General features: G+C 41.1%; 2 protein-coding genes across 2 annotated transcripts; both read left to right on the top strand.

Moving 5' to 3' along the window:
* The first annotated feature begins 5342 nt into the window (after positions 1–5342).
* LOC140746799 (uncharacterized) lies at positions 5343–7463 on the top strand. Its single transcript, XM_073078897.1, has one exon. It carries the CDS (start codon positions 5343–5345, stop codon positions 7461–7463), a length of 2121 nt encoding a protein of 706 aa, XP_072934998.1.
* Positions 7464–11361: 3898 nt separating this feature from the next.
* Positions 11362–14719, top strand: LOC140746696 (uncharacterized). The gene is made up of 2 exons (XM_073078801.1): positions 11362–11631; positions 12194–14719. Exons 1-2 carry the CDS (start codon positions 11617–11619, stop codon positions 14654–14656), a joined length of 2478 nt encoding a protein of 825 aa, XP_072934902.1. The 5' UTR covers positions 11362–11616; the 3' UTR covers positions 14657–14719.
* Positions 14720–27490: the final 12771 nt, after the last annotated feature.

Raw genomic sequence — 27490 nt, forward strand, 5'->3', positions numbered from 1 at the left:
TAGCAACCATGTATGGCCGAATGCACAAAATTTGTAAGACCAATAAATTAACTAAATATCGAGAGTAGAAAACAGGACAAAAATTAATGAGCAACAATTAAAAAATAATGTAGTAATTAACAAAACGAAACAACTTGTGTTACTATAACATAAAAACGTGTAACGAAACGTATGTTACATGCCTAGCGACAAGGAGGATCGCTGACGTTGCCGTGTTCATCGATTCACGTGTAACCCAGATGCAGATTGATTCATCGTTCGTGTCAGCATTTCATCATCTCTTTAATTTATTAGATTCAATCTAGATTAGTTAATTTTAAGACATTATTATTTGACACACAGCATCGGTCAGACTATAATTAGGTTTAAGTTATATTGTAATTTTATAATTAATTAAAGTTAGTTTAAATAGTCTTTGGTTTTTTTAAGTCCTCCGGTTGTCGCTAACGTAATTGGCGCAGTCGGTAGGATAATTCGAAGCAGTAGTCGCAAGTCCAAGAATCGGCTCCAGACGGACATCATCCCGCTGCTTACACTATCAAGTGTTTCATCGAGTTATCCGAATCTACGAGCGACGCAGCCGAGGGCGCACTCAGCAATCAGTGCAGAAGAAAACCACATATGTAAGTGCTTTGAACTTTTTCTATTAGTGTTGCCTATCCATTACCCACCATTTTCCATCCTAGAAAAACGGGGGAAGGATCTGTCTCCTCACGGCAGGTCCTCAGGAATAGCGAACTAGATACTCATAGGAAATTAAACGAATACAGCATAGATTCAGATAGTTCTAACGTAGTTTTATTTATTTATTTTTATTTATTTTATAAGTTTTTGTACACGGAAAAAACAATTATTAACAGCAAACATTATGAAAATAGAGTACAAAGGACTGCTTATTTCAAAATGAAATCTCTTCCAGCAGCCCTGAGATCGGAATGCTCATATGAAAACAAATTTAGCGTGCATAAAAACAAAACTATAAACTATTAAACTAATAATTAAGTATAAGTATATATATATATATATATATATATATATAAAACTATAACGATATATATATATTATACATACATATTATATTATGAAAGTGATAAATAATGCTCTTTGACTCTTTTTTTAAACAAAGAGATATTCTTAGTGAGACGAATATTAGGTGGTAACGAATTCCATAGTCTAACCGCATGAACAGAGAAGGAGTGAGAATAGAGAGAGGTTTTGTGGGAAGGGTAATTTAAAAGGGATTTAAGGTGAAATCTGCAGGGTGCCAGAGAGGGCCGTGCATACGTAAAACGTTGCTTCAGGTACGAAGGAGAAGAAGGATTTTTCAGGATATTAAATAAGAGACAGAGGATTCGAGTATTCCTGCGTGAACGGATTGGGAGCCACTTGAGATCCTTGCGAAAATGAGAAACACGATCAAATTTACGTAAACCAAAAATGAATCTAATACATAGATTTTGCAAGCGCTCAAGTTTATTCAATGACTCCTCTGTGACATCCAAATAGCATGCGTCCGCGTAATCCAAGATCGGTTGAATGAGAGTTTGAGTAAGAGAGATTTTAGTTTTAAAGGGCAAAAAACCTTGGAGGCATTTAAGCGAGTGCATAGTAAAGTGAACCTTACGACTTACCTCCCGCACATAAGCTTCCCACGATAAGTTGGAATCCATAATGATGCCGAGGTTTTTTACTGTTGTAGAGTACGGAATGGTAGTGTTATTGACAGCTAATTTTGGTAGTGTACTGAGGTCTAGTATATTGCGATGGTACTTGCTGCCAATAACAATAGCCTGTGTTTTGCTCGGATTGATGGAAATTCCGTATGATTTAGCCCATTCGCATATTCCGCAAAGGTCATCGTTTAACTTTTTAATTTCATTATGAGCGTTAAGCACAGTAAAGTGACGGTATAGCTGCAAATCATCTGCGTAAAGATGGAAATTTGAGGAAATAATTTTTGTAATGGAGTTAATAAAGATAGAGAAAAGTAAAGGAGAGAGAACGCCACCCTGAGGAACACCAGCTGCTAGCTCGCACCAGTCCGAGAAGTACTCTCCCTGACGGACCCGCTGTGATCTTCCTCGAAGATAAGAGTTAAACCAAGAAACGGCAGAAGATGAGACGTTAATGGATCTGAGAACTCCCGTAAGGACATCGAAATCAACAGATGTAAAAGCACTGCTAAAGTCTAACAGAACCAATACAGTTAGAGATTTGTTTTCAATCGCCCACCGAATATTATTTGTGACGTTTAGCAATGCCGTTACAATGCTATGACCGGGCCGGAAACCAGACTGGTAAGGACTAAGAAGAGAGTTATTAATTAAGAAGGAGGAGAGTTGCTTGTGGACAATGTGCTCAAGTACTTTAGAAAGATATGGCAGTATAGAGATAGGACGAAAATCCGACAGGGAAACAGGGTTCGCTTTCTTTGGCAGAGAGATTATGTTTGCTTGTTTCCAAGCTAAAGGGAAGGTACATGTGGATAAGGAGAAATTTAGTATATGAGAAATGATGGGAAGGATATTTTCAAGGATTAATGAGATCATCTTTGAGCACAGATCGTCATTTCCAATCGCGGTCGAAGTAATAGACTTAATCGATTTTCTAACGTCTTCTTCCGTAACTACCGTGAGGTTCAATGGTGAACAATTTGGTTTCGGAGCATTTAATAAAGTGCTTAGAGTGCTGTTTTTAGTGACTGGATCCAAGCAAGAAGGCGATAGAGAAAAATATTTGTTTAACTGATTTAGATCCAAATCACTATCAGCAGCAGATGAGGTTTTGCCTATCCCAACGGATTTAAGGAATTTCCAAACCTCAGCGGAGTTACGATTAACAAGAGAGTCGTGGAAATAGCGTCTCTTTGCGTCCCTACACAGACGATTGCAGCGATTACGTAAATGCTTGAACACCGCCAGGTTCCGCTCCGAGGGACAACGTTTGAACTTTCTCTTGGCCCTATCTCTGAGACCCATACACTCCTTGATATCAGAGGTAAGCCACGGAGCTGGAGCATGCCTAACTTTAACACGTCTGAGAGGGGCGTGCAGATCAAATAATTTGAGTACCTGGAGGTTGAACTCACGTACCTTGCTTGTCATCGATGCTGGTGCTATTGATGAGCCGTGACCAGTCGATAGCATCAGCATCACGCCGCAACGCGTCCAAGTCGATGCCCTTATAACTACGAAGTAAGAGATACTGCGACTTACGCTTAGAAGTACGAATTCGATAAGAGAGATACACAAGATCATGATAAGAAAAAGAAGAAGTGAGTTGCCCATGTGTATCGACGTTGCCAGGTGAATAGACAATCATGAGATCGAGGAGAGACGGAGTGCAATTTGGAAAATGATGAGTTGGGCCAAGTGGCAGAATATGGAGATTGTATGACGCTAATAGGGATTGCAGTTGAGAACTACGATTATCATTTTTCAATAAACAGGTATTAAAATCTCCCATTAATATAATGTGATCAGAAGTAGGGCAGATTTCACTTAAAATTTCATCCAAGGTGCCAAAATAGTCAATGTTAAGATTTGGACAGTATAGTACTCCTAGTAACAATTTAGAGGTGTGAATAGTAATTTCAATAAACAGATATTCAGCTGATTCGGTGTACTGAGAAGGAGAAGCACTTACTACCTTGAAAGGTAAGTCAGCACGTAAGTAAATGCAAACACCTCCACAGCCTTTACCTGTTCTATCGTTCCGAATTAAGATGTATCCTGGCAACGCGAACTGGGAGGAAAGAAGAGAGGGTTTTAGAAAGGATTCCGAAATAAATAACGCGTCCAAGTGAGCAGTGCTAAAGGATGCCAAAAGATCGGGGTAATGAGCAGGAATACTTTGTGCATTTATATGAGCAACATTGAAATTGGATAAGTAGCTGGAGTAAGTATTGGAGATCTGATCATGCAAGGTTAGACAAGCGGACGAAGAGTCACTGTCCGCACTTAAAAAACTGCAGACAGAGGAAGAGCATGAGAAAAAACTATCGTTAAGGTCAAATAAATTATTCATAATTTAATATAAATACTAAGAAAAAATATATATGAATAAATAAATCTATAACAAAAAAAAAAAAATTAAAACGATATTAAATATGCTTAGTGCGCAAACCCGTATCACTCACAATCAGGCAAGCTAAAAGAGATTTACAATACTCATTTTAAGACAAACCAAAGAATATTACAACAAAATAAAAATAAAAAATAATAATAATGAAAAAATAGGAATAAAGACATTTCATAAGTATTACTACACAGAAAGAGCATACAATAAAAATATAACAATTAATAGTCATCAATTTAGGGAAATACAATTCAATAGTTATATTATAATCTTTTGCAAAACGTAATACATGTAAATGACTTCACAAGAAAAAATATAAAAATAAAGAATTGGGCAAACTGACAGAAATTCCCAATAGGTACCTAATTATTTTAAAACAACAAATATTACAACATGAAAAAAACACAAAACAAAAATAATAAAAAATAAAGACATTTCATACGTATCACTATAACAAAATAAAATAAAACAAAAATATGACAATTAACAGTCAACAATATAGGAAAATACAATTCAAGTACTTATATTATAAGCTTTTGCAATACGTAATACATAAATGACTTGGCAATGAAGAATAAATAAAATAAAAAATAAAGTAGAAAATACACTAAGTGTCACTTAGTAAAACATGACGTGTGAAACGGAACGTAATGTCATTGTCAAAACAACTGACACGTGATGATAATGAAGTTAAATGAAATGTCTAATTATAATACTGTCAGAAATGTCAGATAAGCTGTTAGCTGTGAGCATGGAAATTTAATCCTTATGTTGGATGAACGAGTTTATGGATTTAAAAGTGTAAACAAGACAATTTTAGTGATAAACATTATTTCAGCATACCTACAAATACAATTATACACTCGTAAAGTACTACGCGACCAAATACAAAAGGTTTGTTTGATAAACAGATAAGTGGAATGAGTGAAAAGGTGTTGTAACAGTATGAAATACGGATTAAAAGAAACTAACGGCGCCGGGTTTTTCGGGCAGCAATAACACCTTTAGACGCTGCATTTTTGGGTGACAATTGTGCTGTTTGGTTCGACTCACAGGCTGCATCAGAGGTCTCAGGTGGATATTGTGCAACTAGGGCCTCGAGTTCTCCCCCCCGAATGGGCTGCCACCTTGTCGTGGTGGGGGGGCTTGCGTGTTCTAATGATCCCCGAGGCTATACGGCAGAGTTACTCATACCGGAAGGCGAAGGGTGAAGGACCAGACTAAGAGCGGCCCAGGGGAGCTCACCCCTTAAAAAAGAAGCAAATATGAATAAGGCTAGTTGCGAAAACGGTCTCCAGGTGGGTACCCGAGAGGGAGAATCCCACCCCTCTGCTACGGCGGAGGGCTGCCCCACGTACTCTGGAGGGGGCAACAACTGCCTCGTAGGTCGGCAATCCGCCGACCTTCGTAAACACGACCAAAGCTTATCGATACCGGACTCTGATTTGATAAACGAGATGGATAAAATGCCCGCTGGGCCAACGACTCGAAGGAGGACGCGGCAGGTTAAGGGAAGGACAGTAGCCCCACCTACACCAGCCGTCTCGTCGGACGGGGACGAGTCATCGGACTGTTCCCTTATGTCCGGAGTGTCGGATCATTCCATAGCCACGTCGATGTGCGCCCGTAAGAGAGCGCTACCGGCTAACAATAGCGGAAGCGAGCGCCCTAAAAAGAAGACCATGAAGCTCCAGTCAGGCAAGGATGAAGACGGTTTCCTGGCCCCCCCAGTTCCAGCGGCCAAGACTAGGGCAAAGGCGGCTCTCCCGAGTGCCGAAGAGCTGAGCCGGGAGATGCTTGAGCAGCCTACAGGCGACCTAGGTTCTCGTATAATCGAGAACCTGGAGATTATCGAACAGGTCGCGGAAAAGTCCCGTAATGTGAAGGGCGATATGATGCGCACCATCCGCATGGCCGTGCGACACATTCAGGCAGCAGCAACGGAGGTAGTGCAGCGGGCGACCACTGCGCACCTAGAAAAAGAGAACGCCACGCTGCGTTCCCAGCTTACTGGCCTGCATGACAAGGTGGAGGCTCTCACTGCGGAACTAAATAAGCTGCGCCGTGAGAAGGCCTCGAGTAGACCCGAACCGACTGGAGCTGAAATGAGGAGGGCCGGAAATCGGACGGACGACTTGATGGACCAAATCGGGTCAATAATAGATCGAAAGTTGGCGTCCTTTAGGGATGAGCTCTTCCCCGGCAGAGCGATCCGGCCCCCCTTAGGGCAGAAGGCCCCACCCGTAACGCCCGCGCGTCCTACAGCGGTCAAAGCACCGGTGCGGCCTACGGTTGCGTCGACTTCGACCGCGCAAGCTGAGACGTGGGTAACAGTTGTGGGGCGCAAAGCTAGGGCGAGGGAGCGTGCCCCACCCCTGACCCAAGCGGAGCCAGCTCGGAGGCAATCTCCAAGTCGCGGGCGAGGAAAGGGTGCTCCACAACGGCGTCCTGCGGCCAAAGGCCAAAGTCCTGCGCAGGCACCGACGGCTCAGGCACCCAAAAAGGGCCGGGCTGGGAAGAGGAAGGCGGCCAAGCGGAGGCTCCCACGAGTACCGAAGTCGGCGGCAGTCACCGTAACGGTGCCCGAAGGGTCAGACGTCACCTATGCGGAGGTGATGAGGACCGCGAGGGGACAGATAAAACTGACCGATCTGGGCATCGTCGAGTTGCGCCAAAAGAAAGCCCTCAATGGTGGCTTACTACTCGAAGTGGCTGGCGAGGACAGCGCCGAGAAGGCTGACGTACTCGCAGGGAAGCTGCAAGCGGTCGTCGCAGAGATGGGCGTCAAAGTGGCGAGGCCCTCAAAACAGGGCGAGGCCAGGGTGATGGATCTAGACGATTCCGTCACCCAGGAAGATGTCGCCAGCGCCATTGCTGCGACCTGCGGGTGTGCGATCGCCGACGTTAAGGTTGGAGAGATTCGGCAGAGACCTTCGGCTTTGGGGACAGTATGGGTGCGCTGTCCCCTCACAGCCATCCGGAAGCTGGCCGCTGCGAAGCGACTTCTTGTCGGGTGGGTGTCCGCTAGGGTGGAAATACTGCCGGCTAGGTCACTCCAATGCTTCCGTTGCCTCGAGATGGGGCACGCTCGGCACCAGTGCACCAGCACCAGGGATAGGAGCGCTCTGTGCTACGTATGTGGCGAGCCCGGTCATAGGGCGAGCCAATGCAAAGCACAGACACCAAAATGCGCCCTATGCGTGGACCTCGGTCGTCCATCTGACCACCGCCTGGGTAGCAAGAGGTGCACGCCTCCGAAAAGGAGGAAAAGAGGCAACGGAGGGGATGAGAATGCGGCCAAAGCTGCCAGCTCAGCACGGACAGATGGGCCTGCGCATCCTAGCGCTTCGTCCCATTGTCCGCCAGTGGAAGCGATGGACTCTTAATGGATAGGTCTCCGTCACTTAAGATACTCCAGGGGAATCTGAACCACTGCCGCGGGGCGCAGGACTTACTCCAGCAATGCCTCGTGGACTGTTCGGTTTCCTTGGCTGTGGTGGCGGAGCCCTATAGAGTTCCGGAGCATCCGCGGTGGGCAGGAGATGATGCGCAGTCCGTCGCCGTGTACTGGGCGGGCGGTGAGGGAGATCCCCCTTTCTCCAGGCTTCACTCCGAGCGGGGCATAGTCGCAGTGGAGTGGGGTCCCTTAGCGGTGCTGGGATGCTATGTCTCCCCGAACTGCACACTGGCGGCATTCGAGACGTTCCTTGACCGTGTGGCAAACTGCGTTCGGTCCTGTCTTCCCCGACCGATACTCGTGATGGGCGATTTTAATGCCCATTCGAGGGTCTGGGGAAACAGACGAGACAGTGTCAAGGGAAGGGCAACGCTCGAATGGGCAGCTGGGCTCGACCTACGTCTGCTGAATCGTGGCTCGGTCAGCACGTGCGTGCGTTGGCAGGGAGAGTCGGTTGTAGACCTGTCGTGGGCGACTCTTTCTGCCGAGCGCTTGGTCACGGGCTGGAGAGTGGCCGACGACCTAGTCACGTTGTCTGACCATCGCCACATATTGGTGGACGTAGTGTTACAGCTTCCGGCTGTAGACGCCCGCCGTGCAAATGATCAGCCGCGTCGATGGGCATTGAAGCGGCTCAATCGAGACCTGCTCGTTGCTGCTGCCCACGTCGTTGACTGGTCTAGTGCCGCCGAAGGGGATGACCAGCTCGAACCCGAACGGGAGGCGATCCGGCTCAGGGATGACATGGCGGCCATCTGCGATACCGCGATGCCGCGTGTCAGACCTGCCTGGAGACGTCCTGTGTACTGGTGGACGGAGCGCATCGCACGGTTGCGTGCAGCCTGCCTGCGTGCCAGACGCCAGTACACTCGGGCTCGACGTCGCCGGTCAGCCGGCGCTGCGGAGAGGGAGGAGAAGTACGTGGAGTACCGGGTCGCAACGACATTGCTTCAGGGCGCAATCGCCGAAAGCAAGGCCCGGAACTGGAGCGCACTCGTGGAGGGGCTTGACCGGGACCCATGGGGACGCCCGTACAGGATGGTGCTCGGCAAGTTACGTCCATGGATGCCTCCTCTCACGGAAACTCTCGACCCGCTTTTCGTGGACACAGTGGTGGACAGCCTGTTTCCAGGAACCACTGACGAAACGGGTCCTCGCGCCGCGTCGCCGGATCTCCCTGGTTGGTCAGACGACTTGGCAGTCACTTCTTGCGAGCTCGACGGAGCCATAAGGCGCATGACGAGGCGAAAAACTGCTCCGGGGCCGGATGGAATTCCAGGCCAGGCTTGGGTCTTGGCGCTGACAGTGCTGGGGGGGAGGCTTCAAAACCTGCTCACCGCCTGCTTGCGCTATGGACGATTCCCGTCCGTGTGGAGGCAGGCGAGGTTAGTGCTGTTGCACAAATGGGGCAAGCCTCGGGACTCCCCATCAGCCTATAGACCCATCTGCCTGTTGGATGAGGCGGGTAAGCTATTCGAGAGGATAATTTCTTCTCGAATTAGCCAGCACTTAGCGTGCCACGGCCCGGACCTCTCCGAAAACCAATTCGGCTTCCGGCAGCGTCGTTCGACGGTAGACGCCATTCTCCGCGTCCGAACGCTCTCAGAGCAGGCCATATCCCAGGGTAGAGTAGTCTTGGCAGTAAGCATTGACATTGTCAACGCTTTTAATTCTCTACCCTGGAGAGCGATCATGGAGGGCCTGTCTGCGCATCAAGTGCCTTCCTATTTACAGGAGGTTTTGAAGGCCTACTTATCAGACAGGCGTATCCGCTTCCCAGGTCGCTACGGGAGCGTTCACGAGAGGAACGTCATGCGCGGGGTGCCGCAAGGTTCGGTACTGGGTCCACTACTGTGGAATATCGCATATGACGCAGTGCTGAAAACGGTGCTCCCACTAGGAGTGAGCATCGTTTGCTACGCCGATGACACCCTCGTTCTCACAGAAGGGGTGTCTTTTTCGAGAACGGCTCGGCTAGCAGAGCTCGGGGTAGCACGCGTCATAGCGAAGATCCGCGGGTTGGGCCTACAGGTAGCGTCCCAGAAAACCGAGGCGATATGGTTCCACGGCCGTAGGCTAAGAGTCGAGCCAGCTGAGACCTCAGTGCGTGTCGGCGAAGCGGATGTCCGGATAGGCAGGTTCATGAAGTACCTTGGCCTAATATTGGACAGCCGCTGGTGCTTCGACGAGCACTTCGATCGTCTCGTCCCTCGGATTCATAAGGTAGCGGGTGCCATGCACAGACTGCTGCCGAATCTCGGGGGACCAAGAGAAGAAGTCCGCCGTCTCTACGCGGGTGTGATACGCTCGATTGCGCTCTACGGTGCGCCGGTATGGTCGGACAAACTGTCTGCCAGCCGGCGTCGTGCGCGGAAACTGAATTCCGCGCAACGTACGATCGCAATCAGAGTCGCCCGAGGTTACCGTACCATTTCGTATGAGGCGGCGACAGTCCTGGGGCGGTTTCCGCCCCTGGACATTCTGGCGGATATGGACGCACGGGTCTTTCATAAGATCCGAGTCCTCCGTCAGAGGACTGAACTCTTCAACGAAGAGACGATCGGAGCGCTTCGGAGGAGAGCCAAATGGCGAGCTCTGAGGTGCTGGCGCGAACGGCTTCACGAGCCTAGGAACATACGCCAAAGGGTGGTTGACGCTATCCTACCGAACTTTCGGGCCTGGCTGAAGAGCAGGGGTAGAGTGACCTACCGCCTTACTCAGATACTCACCGGACATGGCTGTTTCGGTGAGTATCTGAAAAGGATACAAAGAGAAGAGACGGCCCGGTGTTACCATTGCGGGCACGACGAGGATTCCGCACAGCACACGCTGCAGTTCTGCCCGGCGTGGGAGTCGCAGCGGCGGATCCTCGTCGAAAAAGTGGGACCGGATCTCTCTCCGTCGGCCATCGTCGGAGCGATGGTTCAGCGCAGCGAAGCCTGGGACGGCATGATCACCTTCTGCGACATGGTCATGTGTGCGAAGGAAGACGCCGAGCGAGCAAGGGAGCGCGCTGAACCCGCTCGGAGGAGAAATCGCCGCGGCCGTACTTAGCGGTCCCCGGCGAGGTATCCCTGTAGTTCCGGGACAAGAATAGGGCTACGGTATCCCCTGCCTGTCGTAAGAGGCGACTAAAAGGGGGCTTCTGGGGTCGTGGGTGGCAAGAGTGGGAGCTCGAACCACCCAGCCAACGGCCCCGGGAAGGACGGCGGTATGTGTGGTCGCATACCGTCGTATGCACCAGACGGTGCGGTGAGCGATAAGCTCACCTGGGCGGAGCCCGACGGGGCAATGCGCTAAGAGGACTCCGGTTGCGTTCCTTTGGAGATCCCGGAGTCCTCTACGCAGCGCTGAGGACGGCCACCGGGGGGGTTTTAGTGCGGTAAGAGTCCCACATAACCCTGTGTCGCTCCCAAGGCATCGGGTACCTTTTGGAGGTTTCCCCCTCGTCAACAAAAAAAAAAAAAAAAAAAAAGGGCCTCGAGTTCTGCCAAAGATTCAATTTTCCGCCTGGACTTATTTGGGAGGAGCACCATTATTTTTCCCTCAACTGTCCAGGAGTTCTTGACCCCAAAGTGCTTCCGTGCTGCCATGAACGCTTTATGTCGTGCTTGCGTTAAAAACTCGGAGATGGTGATTCCAGTGCCTTTTAGGGCTGTTTTGCCTTCCCAAATGGCTTGCCGATGTTGGATATCATGGAATCTAACAAGAATCGGCCTACACTTGCCATTGAACGTGCCAAGGCGGTGACAAACAAGAAGGTTGTCCATGGATACGCTAGTCTCCTTCATTTGGTTGGATATAATATGATGGACCCGTTCATGTACCGTGAAATACGCCAACTTTGCCACCAAGGAGTACTTTGCCCGAAATACAATTTCTAAGTAAATTAGTTAATTTCGAAAAAAGTAGAAAACTTACGGCAACACTGATAACATAAGTAGAAAATAAAATATACATGTGGCAACACTGAGTAGCGCGGACGCTCCATACTTCATTCAGTTACCTGTCAGCACCTGTCGAGTTCACAGTGTATTTTTGCGGGCCAAATTCATACGTAAATTTAAAGTGAATTGTGCATTATGGGGAAGACGCAGGTAAGTTTTATCGATTTTATGTTGTGTTTAACAAGGCATTAAGTATTTTAACAATAATTTCGTTTCTATAACTGGTATATAACAAAAGTTATGAGGAGTGGCAAAGTTACACAGTAATGTTCAGCCGTGTAGTTGTCAACATTGCCCGCCATTAAAAACTCTTTAGGGTTGACACTTTCGTTTAATTCGATTACCTAAAAAGTGCAACATATTAAAGGTTTAATTATGTACATATGTTTGTAGTTTTATCTCACCAAAACTCCAAAACGTGTTAGGATAAGGTATTTTTTATACCCTAATCATTCTAAGTTTACACTGGCAATGTTTTTTCTACAGTTTATATTCATGATTTTATTTATTATTTTTATTAATTTTGAGTTACTTATAGTACATACGTATAGTACCTACGTAAAATTGAAAATATTTTTTCTCTGGAGGGAATTGTGAAATTATTTAATGTGCAGAATTATTTAAATAGACAAAAAAAATGCCTGAGAGTAAAAATGGTTCGTCTTGTATAGTAGGTACTTTAATATCTAAGTATGTTTATTTTGTATTTCAGAGCAACAAACATAAATCACGTATTCGACCAAGAAGATCAAGACGGGAACTTGGATCCAGAATGTATAAAAATTATTCAGAAGAAATGTTAGTGCTTGCATGTGAAGCTGTTCAATCAGGTCAGATTTCATCAAGAGATGCTGAAAAGCAGTTCGGAATTCCAAGGAGGACAATAGTTAACAAAATAAAACAAGTACACACGAAGTCTGTTGGACATCCCACAGCACTTTCAGCCGAGGAGGAAGACAAAATTGTGAAGGTCTTACAAGCGTCTAGCAGTTTTGGGTCTCCAGTTACAAAGCTTGATTTAAAGTTATTGGTTCATGAATATTTGAAAAAAAATTCACGGGAACATACATTCAAGAATAAAATTCCCGGCGACGCATGGGTTCAAAGCTTTTTGGCAAGGCATGCTGATGAATTGACTTTGAGAACTACTCAAAATATTTCGAAGCCTAGGGCTGAAAAAGGAGCTCAAGAACTAGCGGACTATTTTAATAATTTAAGAGCGACATTGAAAGATATACCAGCCGAAAACATTGTTAATTTCGATGAAACCAACCTTTCCGACGACCCTGGTTCTTCTAAGTGCATTTTTCGAAGAGGCGTAAAATATCCGGAGAGAATAGTTAATTCCACTAAAGGAAACATATCTCTTATGTTTACGGCCACGGCAAGTGGAAAATGCCTTCCATTGTATGTTGTATACAAGGCAACAAATTTATATTCAGAATGGGTTAAAGGAGGACCATCAGACACGAGATATAATTGTACAAAATCAGGTTGGTTTGACAGCAATATGTTCGAAAATTACTTCGAAACAATCATTCTTCCGTGGGCAAGAGAGACTGTGGGGACAAAAGTGGTTATTTGCGACAATTTATCTAGCCACTTGAACATTAAAGTAGTTGAGGTATGCGAACAACACGACATAAAGTTTGTGTTCATCCCTCCACGATCAACACATCTTACGCAACCGCTAGATGTCGCATTTTTTGCGCCTTTAAAAAGATGCTGGCGTAAAATTCTATTCCAATACAAACTTCATAATCCAACTCAAACAATATTAAATAAAAAACATTTCCCGAAATTGCTTAAGGAATTAACTGAAGCCATACGGATGACGGAAACAAAGAACATAATAAGTGGTTTTAAGGCATCAGGAATATTTCCACTGAACCCCCAAGAAGTTCTTAAGAAAATCCCAGAAATGCAAGAACAAATTCTGTCGTATGGAATCGATCAAGTGCTGGTGGATTATTTAAAAGAGACCAGAGCGCCAAAGGCTATGGTGGTACAGAGGAATAAAAAAATAGTCTGCGAGCCAGGAAAATCAGTAAGCGTTTCCGATATAAACGTTGATAAAAAAACGAAAAAATACGCTAAAGTGGCTATTAAACAAAAAACATACGATAAACATTTTTATTTAGATGAAACAACTGGTTTTTATGCAGCGGAAATTGATAAAAATTGTGTTCAAGATTTGGAAAAAACCTTTAGCATCCAATATCAAGATAATTTTATCCCTAAAAGCCTAAGCCAACAATGTCTTAGTGTAATTAATTTCTATTTGGGCCAAACCATGTGTCTTGATATTGCTACGTCACCTACTGAGATTTTATGTTTGAAAGCTTCTGCAAGTACCATAAACAAATTAATGTCAAAAAAAGATTATGAAAATTCCGTCCAAAGCAGTCCTGTTAAAAAAAATAAAGTCATAATACATTCCAATGTCCTTATAAAAGCTGCAACATCCATGAGTGATGTTTGTTTTTTAAACGAATCTTCTGGTAAGATTGAAAATACACCATTTATCGCCTCAAATAAAAATAATTTACCAGAATGCCTACGAGGAAAGAAAAAACAAACGAAGAAACAAACGAAAAAAATAGAGAAGAAAGATATGAGACATAAAGTTAAGAAAAGCGATAGAAACAAACAGTCAAAACAAACAATCCAAAGAAGACATAAGCGATATGATAGTGAGTCAAGCTCGATATCTGCGAATGATGAAATTATAACAGTTGATACAGATGATGATTATGAAACATTCAATGATTTTTACTTAGCTGAATCTTTACGAGAATATGAAGAGAAAGAAAATGTTAGGCCTACAGATACAACTACCCCCTTTGGATTAAGTGACATTAAATATTTTGCAGAAAACCTAGAAAATCCTAAAGAAAATGATTGGATTGTTGCTCGGTTCACCGAGAAAAAAAGTGTAAAACATTTTGTGGGTAAAGTTTTATCGATTAGCGGTGTAAATCCCGTGGTAAAATTTTTACGAAAAGTTAAACAATTTAAATGTAATACGGGTATGATTTTCTCGTATCCAACAGTAGATGACATTTGCACCATGCATCATTTGGAAGATATTGTAACAGTTTTACCCAAGCCAACATTTACTCGACGTGGTAATGTTGTATTTGATGTAGACCTTAGTAATTTCAATATACAATGAAATATATCTAGTCGAACTATTGTTGTATGTTAAAATTCATTTACTCAATTTGCATAGTTATTAAGGCAGGAGTGATTTCATTTAATTAAGAGTATATTATCAAAAAAATAAGTTTAACTTCTTGATCTCAGTGATATCAACATATTGTATGTTAAAATTACGACTAATACTAGTTCCTAATTATTAAGACTGAAGTAATTTCATTAATAACACTACAATTAACAAATAAGCCTAATAGACCTTAGTAATTTCAATATACAATGAAATATGTCTAGTCGAACTATTGTTGTATGTTAAAATTCATTTACTCAATTTACATAGTTATTAAGACAGGAGTGATTTCATTTAATTAAGAGTATATTATCCAAAAAATAAGTTTAACTTCTTGATCTCAGTGATATCAACATATTGTATGTTAAAATCACGACTAATACTAGTTCCTAATTATCAAGACTGAAGTAATTTCATTAATAAGACTACAATTAACAAATAAGTATAAGAAGAGTTAAGAAAAATTAAAAACAATTCATTTAACATAATTCTCAGGTTGTAAATATGATAAATAACTAATGTAATTTTTTAAGGTTGTACCTACGTCGAAAACAGTAAAAAGTTTCTTATCTAAAGCCAAAAAACTATATGAAGATAGCTAAATACACGGCCCTATTGTCGTACAAGTATTAATATTATAGAAGAGAAAAATGTTAAGTTTGCGTTACAAACACAATTTTTATTTTTTATTTGTTAATTGTTAATTTTTACTTGTTTAAAAGTCACTATATATTTACATAGATTCACGTAAAGCTTGTGAAGTGTATCTAAGCCTCCTAAATATTTTATTTTTTATTTAGTTTCTTTGGAAATGATTCAGATTTTTAAAATGTTGATTTAAGTAGCAGTTACTTGATTATACTTTGTGAAAAGCTAGAATATGACAATTAAATAACGATACAATTTAGAATTGTGTTATTTACCCCCATTGATCTATAACCTGAAGATACGCCGTAAGCGGGCAAAACTTGAAACATACAAAATACGGCAAGTGGTGTAAAACGAGTTAAAACGACGACAGTCGCTCTCGCGCGGCTTAGTAATACACACGAATGTCACTGAACACGTTAAGCGTCATTATTTTGAATTTTAAGCCTCAAAATGCCTTCTTGTGCAATGCGTAAATGCAAAAATTATGCTCGAAAAAGAAACAAACTTCATGGAATCACCTATCACACGTAAATGAAGAGAAATTATTAAATTTTGTTTATTTTTCGTGTTCGATCCGCCATGATTACGTGAGTAACCAGAAAGAGACAAAGTATGTTTTTGTCAATGAAAGTGATAAAGACGCAAAATGCATGGTCATAGATCAACAGAACAGAAGTGACATCTTATTGAAGCTGACGATGTTCATATGTCGTATGTTATAGTTTTAGATCCCACTGCTTAATTTTTATATTAGTGTGTTTTTAGTCAAAATATAACTTTTTATAGTTTATTTTAATAAAATAAAATCGATATATGTGAAATTCTGTATCCTAATCTCTAAATTTTCTTCGATACCTGTGGTAAATAATAAAAATATTACCATAAAATGTATATAGGATAGTATACGGTATTTTAAAATTTCTTTAATTGAATAAATATTTCAATCGTTAAGGTCGTATTTCTTCCGTAACCTAAACATAATTTAATAAACAATCTTTGTATAGCCAGAAATTAATCCTCAAAAAGACCACGGTAAAATTAGAACCTTATATATAAAATTCTCATGTCACAATGTTAGTTACTGTACTCCTGCGAAACGGCTTTACTGGTTTTCAGCAAAATTTATATGCATATTCAGTAAGTCTGAGAATTGGCTACTATCTATTTTTCATATCTCTTAAGTGATAAGGGTTGTTCACTCTTAACATTTTTTTTTATTTATATGGCAACACAATGTTTGCTGGGTCAGCTAGTACATTTATAAAATTTACACAACTTTGCAATTAATGGTCGTGTGTGAAATAAAACTGATAATAATAAACATAGATTAGTAAAGATACTTCGCCGCCTTGAAATTGAAATAAGCCACAAACGGCTTATTAGTAAGTTCTTTTTTGAATTCTTGACAAATAAAAACATTTTTAGAGAAAATTTACGAATAAATAACTAATACTGCGTAATTTACATAATAAATAAATAATTATTTCAAATATTTTAGGGACATTTTAGCACGGAGACGTAGCAAAACTTTTTTACGCAACTATTTCAATTCTCAAAACTGGGTACATTTTCTTGTTAGGAGTGAGTAATCTTTACTAATCTATGATAATAAATATAAACAATTTTTAAATCGTATATTTTAAACCAGTCGATACATCTGTATAAATACATTCTTTCAAATTATATTTTTATATAATAATAATTTATCTAGTTAAACTGTACTATATCATTTCTACGTAAACGACGTATTAAAACTATTATCGACAGTTTTGGACATTTTTTACCTTCTGTTCCATTATTTCTTTGTCTTTGACAAGCATGCGGATCAATGGGAAAGCCACCATACGTCCCGTTTTTAACGGGACAGTCCCTTTTTCGATGCATCGTGCCGTTGTCTCCGAAAATGAACCGTTGCCATTGTCAATTAAGTAACAGTAAATAGTATAATTGTGAAAAAAAACATGGGGTGCTCCATTTATCAGTTTTCATAAAGCGCCCCACATTTTTTGCACAATTATACTATTTACTGTTCCTTAAATGATTCCTAGATTGAAAATTATTTTCTACTTTTTAGTTAATTTAATCATAAAAGTGTGTTTTTTATTATTTTTAACTATATTTTTTCAAGTAAAAAGTATTTGACATAAAAAATCGATGTCCCGTTTTGACTGAAGTAATCATTGGTCACTATATTCCATGGTCAATATTTACGTTTGCGTACACTTGAAACGCAAGGTCAAACACTAGTTGTCTTTTTTTATCACATTGTTCTAATAGCTCTGTCCCTTATAGAACATTTGTCTATGTAGTTAAAGGTAAGTAAAATAAAAAACGTGCATGTGTGCTATCAAAGCAGTTTCGCTCAAGTTTTCTCTAAAGTTAGTGGGCGTATAACATGTCTAGTATAAAATGTCATTGTTTACCCCTTACAGTGTTTTATTTGTATATGTTAATATACTCTATCGTATTTACTCAATTGTGACAACCCTAGCACTTTTACGTAAGCACATTGGGTTTGTATGGAGAGGCGCGAAAATGTCAGGATAACATTGCCCATTCGCTTTAATCGGTAAGTATTTAAGATATTCACTTAATTTTATAAGGCATGGCCTTTATTGCCAGAAATATTTTATTGATTCTTATATCATTCGTATAAAGGCTATAATTCCACCAAAAACCAAGGTGGGCAATGTTGGCTAGAAGTCCAGATAATTTTGCCCGCCATGAAAATTGGGTATTTGATGGGGAAAATGTTGGTAAATGTTGGATTTTGATCACTTAAAGTATGTACATGATCTTAATGTTCCTATAGATACAAAAATATGTATGGGGATTCATACAAAAATCTTGAAATAAATAGTTTTATCCTCAAAATGTGGGCAATCTTGGCGTGTTTCACGGTATCTTTTCGTTTTCTTTTTTAGGCAAGCCGTGGAATAAAAGAACTTTTCTCCTCATAAATGTTTCATGCCTGTCTAAGCCAAGTGCAAGGAGATTCATTTGTGTTTTTAATTTGTTAAAGTCTGCCAAACAAAGGACTTGAACTCAGTAAACTCACGTGACAGAGAAGTGATATCCGGATGTACTGGACTAGCACCAGCTGCACACTTGTTCAGTTTGTCCTCGTAATCAGCCATGCGTGACGAAAACAATTTCTCCAGTTCCTCCAGATTGTTTGCCAGTTGAAGGTCCATGTTACTTTGGTATAAGTGATAGTATGCCAAGTAAAAGGTTAAGGTAATAGAGATATCGATAGTTCGGAATTAGATTTAGAAGATAGTTATAATAATTCGTTACATTTAATTAAAGAAACCAATTTACCTAGCTTAAGTGTTAATAGTAACTTAGGTAACTCAACCATGGACCCAGACACCATCTATAAGGCTCTACGCCCAGTTCCCGAATTTGACGGGAATCCTAATGTACTTACCAGGTTCATAAAGATTTGCGATCAAATAGTTATACAATATATGAAAGAAGGGGCGGCGAACGAATTAAATAATTTATGCCTAATTAATTGCATATTAAATAAAATTACCGGTGCCGCAGCCAGAACCATAAATTCTAATGTTATTCCCGATAGCTGGATAGGGGTTAGGAACGCATTAATTAATAACTTCGCGGACCAAAGGGACGAAACCGCATTATATAATGACTTAGCTATAATTACCCAAGAAAATGATAGCCCACAGGAGTTCTACGACAAATGCCAGAACCTCTTTAGCACTATCATGACGTACGTTTCCTTGTACGAATCCGTGGCTACAACCGTTGAAGCCAAGCGAACCCTGTATCGCAAATTAACAATGCAGGCGTACGTTAGGGGTTTGAAAGAACCTCTTGGGTCCCGTATCCGGTGTATGGGACCCGACACTATAGAGAAGGCTCTGGAATTTGTCCAGGAGGAACTGAATGTAATGTACCTGCAACTTAGGAATGATTCAGCTTCGGATCGGCGTCCATCATCTCTGACGCAGCCAACACAAAAGGTACCGTACCTAGTTCATAATCCTATGTCTAAGGGCTTTAATTTACCTTCCTCTGGACCCAGCTGGCAAAGGCCTGTACCAGTTTATACTCCTCAACCGTGGCGTCCAAGTTTTCCAACTCACCAAGCCCCACAGCGTATACCTAATCAGCCTACTCGTACGCAACAGATGTTTAGGGCGCCTCCTTCCAATTATAATAATAGTGGTTTCAGATTTCCACCTAGGAACCCGCCACCAAACCACGCAGGCCCTAAGCCTATGAGTGGTGTTAGTCATTTTGTCCCTAAACCGTTACCACCTAGAATTTCTGGACATGACTGGCAGAGATTTGGTAACCCTCCTCCTTCTAACTATTTTAAGACGAAGGAACTTAACTTTAACGAGACTTACGAAGACAATATCTGTGACTACTACTCGGAGCACTACGACACCCAATACGACTACACGGACTCATACATTAACTATGACTATAACTATAACACCTATGAATATCAGTACAATAGCCACATCCCTTGCGAGTATTACGAAAGTTACCCCCAATACCAAAATCCACAGTCCAACCACACGATAGAAGACTCACAGCCTTCTACCAGTAAGAAAGAGCAGGATTTTCCCAACAACCGTCACAACGACGCACCAGGATAGAGTTAAACTTCCATTCAAAAAAAGAATTACCATATATACAGATCTATGACCCACCTCTTAAGTTTCTTGTAGATACCGGCGCTAATCAATCTTTTATAAGTCCGGAAGCGGTTGAAAAGTTTTACTCTTATATAAACAGAAATTATGATCCTTTCGAAGTAACTAATTCTCGTAATACAAGTGTCCACGAACATTCTATTATTATACCTAGTTTTCCAGAATTTAATACAACAAATACAATGAAGTTATTCATCTATAGATTTCATAATTACTTTGATGGTTTAATTGGGTTAGATTTATTAGAAAATTGCAAGATAGATCTTAAGCATGATATATTATTTACTGAAAATGCTAGGTGAGGCTGAAAATGCTAATGGGCGGTGAGGCATTTTATAATATATAATATTAAAATTTATCATGTTAATTTTGATTGTCAATATGAAATTAATATTTAGATTTAAAACATGGACGACTTCAGTTAGTACTTCAAAACACTTTGTTAGTCATACCAACTAAATTATATAAATTATAATAATATTAAAATATTTATTCTAGTATGTTTAAAAACAATATTTTCAATGTAATGTTATTTTATTAATAGTTAAATTATTGTGAATCACGTCACTTGTTATAACAAAACAAGTCATGTGAGAGGGTAGTTCTTATGCTGTTTGTCACTCGAGTAGTATTTAAGTCCACGCGCTGGTAGAGCGTGACTCATTCGCATTTAATCACTTGTGTAAGCCGTTACTCTGCCCGAATTGTAAATAAAAGTGAATAAAAGTGATTCTCATATTAAAGTCGTTTCGTTCAGTTTATTAATAAAGTGCGGTATTGGGATATCGCCGACAGCAGCGGTGGGATGGACCTACGTGTCCACATGTTCATGATGGAGATCAATGGTGACGTTTATTGGTTCGGGGCAATGGCGCGCACATTTGGCGCACGTGTTTGGTGATTTTTCTGGGATTGCTTTGAACGAAGCCTTAGGAAGCCACGCCGTTGGTAAAGCGTATGACAGCCGTTGGATGCTTTGATTATGGCGGGACTGAACGTATGGAGCAGTGCAATTTTGGGGTGGACCCTAGTGTAGTATGACAGTTTATTTCATACGGGCGACACGTTGCCATTTTGATACTTATAATCACTTGGGTGGTCTATTGTTTAAATTAATTTCTATCTTGTAATTTTATAATGTTCACCTAATGTTTGAGTGTTCACAGGATAAGAATCTACTATGGCTGCTTATTAGTGGTATTGCGACAACGCTGGACTTGTGTTGACCGCGAACGTACCGGAAGGTGGCAAATGTTACGGGTCGCTATAAGGCAGGATACTTTTTGACTGGTAAAACCAAGGCGGTGAGTTGGTAGGAGCCTTTTCGGTAAGTGACTTTATACTTTAAAAATTAGGGCACTTGACGTACGTTGAATACGTGTGTTGTATTGAGCAAGGTGAAGGTGATTTAGGTTAGAACATTTAAATTTTGGGTCCTTGATGAACTTCCAGATTCTGTCATTTTATTTTTCTACATACAAATAGGGTATATTACGGGGTAATTGGTGCTAAGCTGACTACATTCATTTAAAGTAGTTACAATAATGACTTGAGAACTTGAGTAAACATGTTGATCGGACTGTACAGAGGTTGTCGTGTAGCCGTAGTATGCGGTGGGCAGGCAGCTATGGCGGAGGTCTAGTTTCAGTAGAAAGTAGAAACTATGTGTATTCATGTGAGTGGATTTGCGTCAATGAAAAGTAACAGGAGGTTACTGGGCTATGCGTATCCATCGATCACATGTACGAGTAGTGCTTAAATGTCTCGAATTATTTGATGTATTTGGTCTAAGTAATTTTAGTAATTAGAAGGAATTGGTCAGCTAAGCTCTTGAGATTATAAAAAAAAAAAGAAAATAAAATAATAATAATTCGTTAGAATTTATTTTACGCGTTTGAGTTTAATGTTAAGGGACTAATTCTTTTGTTTAAATTTTAATTTTGTTTATATTTCTTTTGTTTTAATTTTTTTATTTTTTAAGTTTTGTTTGACGACCCGCGTGGCGGAACGGTCACCATACCGGTCTGACACGCAGAGGGTCCCGGGTTCGATCCCCGGCCAGACAGATATCTAAATGATGAATTTAGATTTCTGTTTCTGGGTCTGGGTGTTTGTGTATTTGTCTATGTGTGTGTCCATGGCACCCACGATACAGGGAATCCTAGTGTGGGGCTGTGAGTGTAGAAAGCGTTTGTTTTGTTTAAATGGTGTTGCAGAAAATGTGGAATCCTATAAAGACAATGCGACCGATCGATTTTGGGTAAAATTTTGTGTATCGTAGTAATGTAAAAGAGGTCGAAATCGAGTACGGTTGTATTGTGCGTTGAGAGATTCATGTGATTTGAAATAAACTATTCATCATTAGTATTTTAGTTTTAGCGTGGCGAATAACCTTAATACGAGTTAATCAGGATTGGCCGAGCGGAAATCCTAATATTCGCCGTTTGTTTTTCTGCCTTACAGGAACAGCACACGAGGACGTTTGACTTGTCACGATGGCCATGCCGCGGATGGCCAGTGGAGGGTTGGTTTGAGTGCGCCAAGTTAGAGATGACACTAGCTGGAGAGACATCGGGGGCGGTTTGTCGATACCTGCTGCAAGTGAGTGGTCGGGGAGCGCGTGTGCCACAACGCCACAATTTGGGCCGCCGAACCTTCATTTCTACTTCTTCTAACAAATTATTTTCTTTTTAAAAAAAAAGATGCAAATTTGCACACGTATGGAGTTTCTTGCGCCGCTTCTTCTCCTTTCAATAAGTGTTCGGAGTATATGAATCAATTTTGAATAAATGAGATTTGAAATAAATGCTAGTTATGAAAAATGTAGGTTTGATAAATGTAAAGCTAAAATCAAACATTTTCAAGTTGGAGATTTTGTTTGTTGGAGATTCATGAACGTCATACTACAAAACTGGGACCTAAATTTGAGGGCCCGATAGAAATTATGAAAATTCTACCTAACGACCGTTATAAATTGAAACATGTAAAATATACGCGAATGCTCTGAAAATATCGTTAGTCATGACTGTTTAAGACCTGCCCCTGTTGGACAGGCAGATCCATTTAATGAAAGTGATAAATCACCCGTATGGGCGGGGCGGATGATCTTGTAAATGAGAACTTTGAAACAATTTGTAACTACGCATTATTTATTTCCTTTCCGCATTTCCTTTCCCTGACGCTGGCTGATCACCATGCGTTTCCTTTTCCCGGTCTTTGGGGCTAGATCCCAGGATGGGTGATGCCTGATTTGTGTGTTGGCTAGATCCCAGGATGGGTAAAGCCTGATGTGTGTGTTATATTTATTGTATTGTGTTGTCCGCATTTCCTTTCCTTGGCGCTGGCTGGCCACCATGCGTTTCCTTTTCCTGGTCTTGGAGGCTAGATCCCAGGATGGGTGATGCCTGATGTGTGTGTTGACTATGTCATATTTATGGTGGGTTTATTTTTGTAACGCCAGAATTGCGCAGAGAGCGCGCTGAATCAGTATGGCCGTATGGGCGGCGAGGCATTTTATAACTATGTTATATTTATTGTGGGTTTATTTTTGTAACGCCAGAATTGCGCAGAGAGCGCGCTGAGTCAGTATGGCCGTATGGGCGGTGAGGCATTTTATAATATACAGGGTGTTTTTTCAAAGGGTACCCAAATTGACACAGATGGTTCAGAAGCGGTTAAATAACCGAATTTTGAAATAAAATAATAAAAAAAATATTAAGAAATATTGAACCATTTTATCCCCTAAATACAGAACTCATGGACATGATTTCAACAACGAAAACTTTCATTCATAAGTTCTGCTATTTATTATCACACACTACTCTGAGCGCTCGCACACCAACATAACTATGCAGGGAGATATCGGTAATATTCGGCTTGCGATCGCCTAGTTTCGCACAACCCCTTTCCCCCTTGCCCTCGCAGACACCTGTGATGCGCACCCGCCGCCCGCCGGCCGCCAGTGGCGCCAGTCGACCGTGACCGATTTTCGAATGCGTTTGCTATTTTTTATGAGTGAAAATAGCGTCACAAAATCAAATAAGTTATACGAACCGCGAGTATTATGAGATGGTACGGTGCCACATTTTAAATGGTGAAAGTTTACGTGGTGCGCAAAGACTTTATAAAAGTAACTCTTTACCGCGTTTACAAATACATGGAAATAACTTAAGACTACCTAATACGAGGACGATTTTAGCAGCTCCGTTAGACTCCGTTAGCTCCTTTAGACTTTTATTTATGGGGAGCAATTAAAAGACTTGTTTACGTTGAGGAAGCCCAGAGTTATGAGAACCTACGCAATAAAATAATTACAGATTTTAGTGAAGTGAAAAGTGTCCAGACACAAATAATGTTAAAAAACAATTTAAAAAAGCGTGCTCAGCTTTGTATTGAGATAAATGGACTCCACTTTGAACAGTTTTTGAAATACCAGTGATATGTAGACAATGTAAATACCAGTGTGTTTTATAAGGGACGTTCAATAATTATGTAATTAGGTAAGTTAATTTGCTGTAAATAGTTGATTCCAATTTTTTAAATACGCCATAAAAATTAAACATGCACATTCGTTTTAAAACAATAAAGTCGTAATGTAGGTAGTGTGTATTTGTTCATTATGACGGTCCTAAGGCCTTGTGTGCGTGTCAGTATCAATGAAGAATCGCGCGTCGGCATACTTGTATTACGAGTTTGTGTGCGTTAGTGCTAGTGTCATTATCAATGACTGCGCGTACTATGCAACGGTTGTCCATAATGTACGCAGAATTTGGAATAACTTAGAATTAATGTAATTAAATAATTAAGAGGGATTTTAAAGTTTTGACATTTTGTACATAACATTATTGATGTCTAGAATATGGTAAAAAAATTTGGGTACCCTTTGAAAAAACACCCTGTATAATATTAAAATTTATCATGTTAATTTTGATTGTCAATGTGAAATTAATATTTAGATTAAAACATGGACGACTTCCGTTAGTACTTCAAAACACTTTGTTAGTCATACCAACTAAATTATATAAATTATAATAATATTAAAATATTTATTCTAGTATTTTTAAAAACAATATTTTCAATGTAATGTTATTTTATTAATAGTTAAATTATTGTGAATCACGTCACTTGTTATAACAAAACAAGTGATGTGAGAGGGTAGTTCTTATGCTGTTTGTCACTCTAGTAGTATTTAAGTCCACGCGCTGGTAGAGCGTGATTCATTCGCATTTAATCACTCGTGTAAGCCGTTACTCTGCCCGAATTGTAAATAAAAGTGAATAAAAGTGATTCTCATATTAAAGTCGTTTCGTTCAGTTTATTAATAAAGTGCGGTATTGGGATATCGCCGACATATACCTTTATTGCGTTACCAGTGCAGGAAACCCAGCTCTTCCGAGGTTATTCCCGCGAATTGTTCCCGTCTAATTAACATCCCTATCCATTATCCTGATGGCGATGTACTTGTACCAGAACAGTTCTTACATAATTGCCTTATTCAGGAGTGTGTTACGACAGTGACCGACAGGACTGGCATAGTAGAAGTTAGAAACCCGACCGACAATGACATACTAATAACGTTCGACCACCCAGTAGGTATCGACGTTTGTAATATTGAGTTCGCTCGCACCGAGTGCGATTCAGACCGCGCCTACGATGTGCTAGCCCGCCTGCGAACTGACCATCTAAACGCAGAAGAACGAGCTAACTTGCAGTCCCTGTGTGCACGCTTCGCCGACGTATTTTATATTGAAGGTGAACCATTGACTTTTACAAACAAAATTAAACATCACATACGGACTCACGACGAAATTCCTGTATATACAAAAAGCTACCGGTATCCCTTTATCCACCGTCAAGAAGTAAGAGACCAAATATCCAAAATGCTAGACCAGGATATCATACGACCATCTGACTCAGCTTGGAGTTCGCCTATCTGGGTAGTCCCTAAGAAGGTAGACGCTTCTGGTAGACAAAAATGGAGACTGGTAGTGGACTTTTAGTGGCATTTTGAATTCCTTCGCATGCCCATGGGTTTGAAGAACTCTCCATCCACGTTCCAACGAGTCATGGATAATGTACTCCGAGGGCTTCAAAACGAGATATGCCTTGTCTACTTAGAAGATATCATTGTGTTCAGTACCTCGCTTCAAGAACACATGATCAACCTCGAAAAAGTCTTTGGTAGATTACGGGAATCTAACTTTAAAATTCAAATGGATAAATCCGAGTTTTCAAAGTTGGAAACCGCATATCTCGGGCATGTGATAAGCAGTGACGGTATAAAACCTAACCCCGACAAAATTAAAGCAATACAGAACTATCCATTGCCTAAGACCTCCAAGGACATAAAACAATTCTTAGGACTGTTAGGTTACTACAGAAAATTTATACCTGACTTTGCTCGCGTAACTAAACCTATGACACGGTGCCTAAAAAAATCCAATAACATTACCTTAGACCCAGAATACATTAACTGTATCGAGACCTGCAAGACACTACTGACTAACGACCCCATACTACAATACCCTGACTTCAACAAGGACTTTACACTGACTACAGACGCCTCCAACGTAGCTATTGGAGCTGTTTTATCTCAAGGCCCAGTAGGTTCAGATAAACCCGTTTGCTATGCCTCAAGAACATTAAACGATAGCGAATTAAACTATAGCACTATTGAAAAGGAACTTTTAGCTATAGTGTGGGCTACAAAGTATTTCAGACCCTATTTATTTGGCCGTAAATTTAAAATTTTAACAGACCATAAACCCCTTCAATGGATTATGAATTTAAAGGAACCCAACTCTAGACTGACTCGATGGCGACTTAAACTAAGCGAATATGACTACACTATTATTTACAAGAAAGGCAAATATAACACTAACGCAGACGCAATATCCCGAGTTCAAGTTAATAACGAGGAGATCGAATCCCTTCTTCAAGAATGTCGAACAGACCTCTCAATCGTACCCGAACCTCCGAGTTCTTCTACTGCTACTATACATACCTCAACCGAAAACCCCATCCTGGAAATACCTATTACTGACGCACCTTTGAATAAATTCCACAGATTTGCTTTACTATTGTACGTGACATTAAACGACGGACGACAGTGACTAAACCATTCGACACGCATACATGGACATACGTACAAGTTTCTGAGTCCAACCTAGAACAAGATGTTGTTAACGCCATTAAGGAGTATGTTAACCCTAAGATTAAGACAGCCCTTAAGATTACTCCACCATTAGGAATGTACTCGATTATCCCTATCCTACAAAGAAGTTTCAAGAGCTCTTCTATGAACTTAGTTTTAGCAAAAACTGAGCTAGAAGATGTTAAGGAGTACTTACGACAACAAGAAATAATTAGGAATTACCACGAAGGAAAGACAAACCACAGAGGCATTAATGAGTGTTACTTAGCCCTATCTTGCCGCTTTTAT

Source organism: Epargyreus clarus, unplaced genomic scaffold (genome assembly GCF_041222505.1).
Source record: "Epargyreus clarus isolate Ecla_fem2 unplaced genomic scaffold, WU_Ecla_fem_2.2 ptg000013l, whole genome shotgun sequence".
Taxonomy (NCBI): Eukaryota; Metazoa; Arthropoda; class Insecta; order Lepidoptera; family Hesperiidae; genus Epargyreus; species Epargyreus clarus.

What these genes read in the sequence shown, in the direction of transcription:
- LOC140746799 (XM_073078897.1), top strand. Translation starts at nt 5,343, where the DNA reads ATGAATAAGGCTAGTTGCGAAAACGGTCTCCAGGTGGGTACCCGAGAG.